The sequence below is a fragment of the Suricata suricatta genome, chromosome 9, assembly GCF_006229205.1.
Source record: "Suricata suricatta isolate VVHF042 chromosome 9, meerkat_22Aug2017_6uvM2_HiC, whole genome shotgun sequence".
NCBI classification, from domain to species: Eukaryota; Metazoa; Chordata; class Mammalia; order Carnivora; family Herpestidae; genus Suricata; species Suricata suricatta.
This window is the reverse complement of record NC_043708.1, coordinates 72,620,986-72,625,652: the sequence shown is the minus strand read 5'-3', so window position 1 is coordinate 72,625,652 and position 4,667 is coordinate 72,620,986. Positions and strand designations below refer to the sequence as shown.

The window sequence follows — 4,667 nt, the reverse complement described above, 5'->3', positions numbered from 1 at the left end:
CTCATGGGGAACGCAGCCATTGTCTGTGCAGTGAGGTGGGACCAGCGTCTTCACACTCCCATGTACATCTTCTTGGGCAATTTCTCTCTCCTGGAAATATGTTACGTCACCACGACCGTCCCTAACATGTTGGCCAACTTCCTGTCCACAAGCAAGTCCATTTCCTTTGTGAACTGCTTTGCACAGTTCTACTTCTTCTTCTCTTTCGGGTGTGATGAGGGCTTCTTCCTTTGATCATGGCCTTTGACAGGTATCTTGCCATCTGTCGCCCTCTGCATTACCCACGCATCATGACGGAACAGCTGTACACGGGCCTTGCCATCTTTGGCTGGTCATGCGGGTTCATCCTCTTCCTAACCCCAGTTGTTCTCATTGCACACTTACCCTACTGTGGCCCAAATACCATCAACCATTTCATGGGTGATCCTGTCCCATTGATGATGCTGTCCTGTTCTGAAGACACCATGACACAGTTCACTTACTCCACTTTCAATACATTCTTCATGATTGGAACTTTTCTATTTATTCTTTGTTCCTATGCTCTGGTGATCGTGGCCGTGCTAAGGATGCCCTCAACAGCAAGCAAACGCAAGACTTTCTCCACTTGTGCCTCTCATCTGGCAGTGGTGATCCTGTTTTTTGGCTCTGCTTTGGTGATGTATGTTAGTCCTGGATCAGGGCACCCAGTGAAAATGCAGAAAATTGTGACCTTGTTTTATTCTGTGATAACACCCCTCTGTAACCCTCTAATTTATAGCCTCAGGAACAAGGAGATGAAGACTACTCTGAGGAAAATCTTTGGCATTGAACATGACAGTCAGAAATTGTAAATCAGAGTCAAATTCCATCACTGAAGTGTAACTTCCCTTAACAAAATATGAGTGATCTATTTGTCTGAAAATTCGCTAAGTTGAATTAAAAAAACTATTATAATGCAAACCCATTTTCACCTTAAACACTACTCACCACAAAATGCAGTAGTCATATTTAAGAATATGTTTTAGCAAGTGGATTCAAGTTTGTTTCGAAGTTAATATCAAGTGAGTGAAATTTTAGTATCTATGCCCATTGATCCCTCTATATGTAATTCAATTTCTAAAAAGAAGACAAAAGTCTATTTTGCATTACTGAGTTGAAACAACTGACACATGTGTGATAGAGATCACAGATTGCTTTGAGCATTAACACTATAAGCCATTAATTCTCCACTGAGACATACTGACTGATAAAGAAGATGCAAATTTGAAGGAAGTCTACCCTGTCAACGTGTAGTATGTGTCTTAAAGGAAACAGACTAATAGCCTTGGCTGGATATTAATGATTTTTCAGAGGGCACCAGACAACAATTAGGAACTTACAGTATATTAGCTAACTAGAATACAGTAAAGATAAGAGCTAAACATAAAGTCCAGGACATTCTCAAGTCACAACTTAGCTTGGGATAAATCTATTTAAACAGCAGTTTCTGGTACCATGTGTGGTTTACTTTTAGCACTGTGTGACTTATTTTAATGCCATAACCATCCTTAAAACTATTTCCATAAACTTCACACTTGTTAGAATGGCTAATATCAAAAACACAAGAAACGGGCTTTGCTAAGATGTGAGGGAAAAAGGAACCTCGTGTGCCATTGTGGGAATGCAAACAGACACAGTCATCATACAAAACAGTATGGAGCTTCCTTCAAAAAATTAAAAATAAAATTACCATATGATTAGTAATTCCACTATGGCATATGTACCCACAGAAAATGAAAATGCTAATTTGAGAAGATATAGGCACCTCTAGGTCCATTGCAGCATTACTTACAATAGCCAAGGGATGACAGCAATCTAATATCCATACATAGATGAATGGATAAAGAACATATGGAAGATAAAGAAGATAGATATGTGTATGTACACATACAATGGACTATTGCTAAGCCAAAAGAAGAATGAAATCTTGCCATTTGCAATAACATGGATGAATCTAGATAATATAATGCTAAATAGGATAAGTCAGAAAGAGAAAGACAAATAGCATATTATTTAACTCATAGGTAGAATTTAAGAAACAAAACAATGAACTAAGGAAGACCCCAAAAGTTCCTTAAATAATAAAGAACAAACTGGTGGTTCGGATGGGGAGGTAGGTTGAGGGATAAGGTGAAAGGGATTATAGTACACTTATCATGATGATCACTGAGTAATGTATAGAATTGTTGAACCACTATATTGACACCTGAAACAAATGTAACACTGTATGTTAATTATGATAGGATTTATTTCTCAATATATTTTATTAGTGACCTTTCTCAGTGAGTTACATTACAAACATAATCCAGTATAGTAGTGATCCATCAATATTTTCCTATGTTTAGCCTTTTGATTTATGTAACATGTCTATGTTCAATTATAAGGTTAACACAACTTTATTTTTTCTTGTCTATTCTTTTTTCAATGTTTTTAATTAAGTTTTTGATTTAAATTCTATGTAGTCAACATACACTCTTAAATAATTTGAGGTATACAATACAGCGATTCAACATCTTTCGATTACTCAGTGCTCATCCTAATTCTGGAAAGTAACAAATGAATAAAGTTTTAAAATGTTTTACTTCCATAAAATATTTGATTAACATTATTGTTTTAATTATGACTTATTTTGTTCTGTTGCCATTTTTTAATGTGATTCTCTAAAACATAATTAAAAAATATCATAATAGGGGAGTCTGGGTAGCACAGTCAGTTAAGCGTGTGACTCTTGGTTTAGGCTCAGTTCAGAATCTCACAGTCCATGAGTTCAAGCACCCATGGGTTCTGTGCTGGAAGTGTGCTAGCACTGTCCCCGTCTTTCATGGATGTATATACTTTTTAAAAAATCATAATATAAAATGTAATTTAAGGATTTTAATATACAGTCTTTAAGAAGTCACTTGTTCCACAAAGTGGTGTGAAACAATAATTTGATTTTACTTCATAAAAAACCTAGATTGAAAATACTTTTTGAGCTTGAAAGTCAGAAATTTGGGGTAATGGTAAAGATGTAGAGGTCTTATTTCTACTTCACATAAGAAACAAAAAAAATAACTGATCAACTGCCTAAAAACTACTTATTGGAAGAAAATATAAACCGTTTGGAATTTTTTCCAAATCAGCTTCAAAATTAGGTTTGAAATGTTAATAATTTTAGATCTGATTCTCATCTATGGCGCTTAAACAACGACAAGACATTCATCTTCCTTAATTATATAAGAAAAAGGAATAAGAATTAGTGATTCTTAATGAAATGCTTTGTGGATTTTTTAGAAGGTGAACAGGTACCTATTTTTTTAGTAGTATTCAAGTTAATTATTAGCCAAATTTCTCACCCATATTAATTTTAATTCATATTAGGTTTGCTGCCACTACAGAGAATTGCAAATCATATGGTACATTAAGAAAAATTTCCTTGATATAGGTCTATTTTTTCTGCACTAACTGCTCTTCCTTAGTTCACACCTATTACTTCATATTGCAAGCGAGATTTCATAGATCAGCTGACATAGAAGGAATGGGACCTTAGGCTTTATTCACAAATGGGTCCCTGAATATATACTACTGCAAGAAAAAGAAATGTGCTATTGCTGCACTATAGCCCAAGTTGCAGGTGGCTATAGAGTTTAGGGTGAAGGAAACTTTCACGAAGAAGAATGGTCAGAGCAATTCACTTAGTTGTCTCCATTTATATGATAGGAGAAATGGACTGCTACACAAGAAAGGATATGCATGACTAATGACAGATGCAAAAAGTTTCACTGGTTGGTCAGGGACCCAGAAGGACCCAGATAGGAAAACCAGACTCAAAGAAGTTTGAAGAGGCAACAAATGGACAGACCTATGTATGCAAATCTTTGGGTCCCAAATCAATGCCCATCTCAGAGAGGACCCTTCACAGTGGAGGCATTCAACAGTCAGATACAAAGAATGAGTCATCCAGGACAAGTCAGGCAATTCTGACTTCCTTCACCTTAGTGCTTACACAAAGTACCATGAAGACAGTGGTAGGGATGGAGGCGCTACATAAGCCACAAAATACAGACCCTTTCATACAAAGGCTGGGAAAACCACGGAGCTACTAAGTATACTGACTCAGCAAGAGAGCAATGCTAACCTGTCAATAAGGCACCATACTCACAGTGCCTGGCAGGTTCACTCGGTTAGGTGTCCGACTTAGGCTCAGGTCATGATCTCATGGTCCCCGATTTTGAACCCTGCATAGGACTCTGTGCTGACAGCTCAGAGCCTAGAGCGTGATTCAGATTCTGTCTCTCCCTCTCTCTCTACATCTCTCGTACTTGCACTGTGTCTCTCTATCTCTCTCAAAATCAAGTGAACATTAAAAAAATAAAAATTGAAAATAAGGCACCATCCTCGAAGAAAACTAACCAGCAACAAGTAACAAATTGATCACATTCAATTCCTTTCATATTTGTGCTCTCTGTATTTGATTTTTTTTTCCTGGATGTGGGTTGGACCTCCTTTCCTGAAGAGCCTCTGCCTGCACCACCATCCTTATGCTTAGGGAATAACTGACTTACGAATATGGGATCGCTGTATGACATTACCACCCCATGAAGTCAAACAACAGGCACACGATTACAAGATACACTGGCCCTATCTACACTGCATCATGTGGAAGCAGT

At 37.2% G+C, this 4,667-nt stretch overlaps 2 protein-coding genes across 2 annotated transcripts in view; one reads left to right on the top strand and one right to left on the bottom strand.

Annotated features, from left to right (window-relative positions):
- Positions 1-830, top strand: part of LOC115302258 (olfactory receptor 11G2-like) — a 1,142-nt gene extending 312 nt beyond the window's left edge. The window contains 2 exon segments of the mRNA XM_029952212.1: positions 36-229; positions 232-830. Coding sequence (XP_029808072.1) covers positions 36-229; positions 232-830 — 793 coding nt within the window.
- The window catches only part of LOC115302071 (olfactory receptor 4M1), a 153,304-nt gene that overhangs the window by 87,631 nt on the left and 61,006 nt on the right, over positions 1-4,667 (bottom strand). The gene's annotated exons all lie outside the window — the stretch shown is intronic.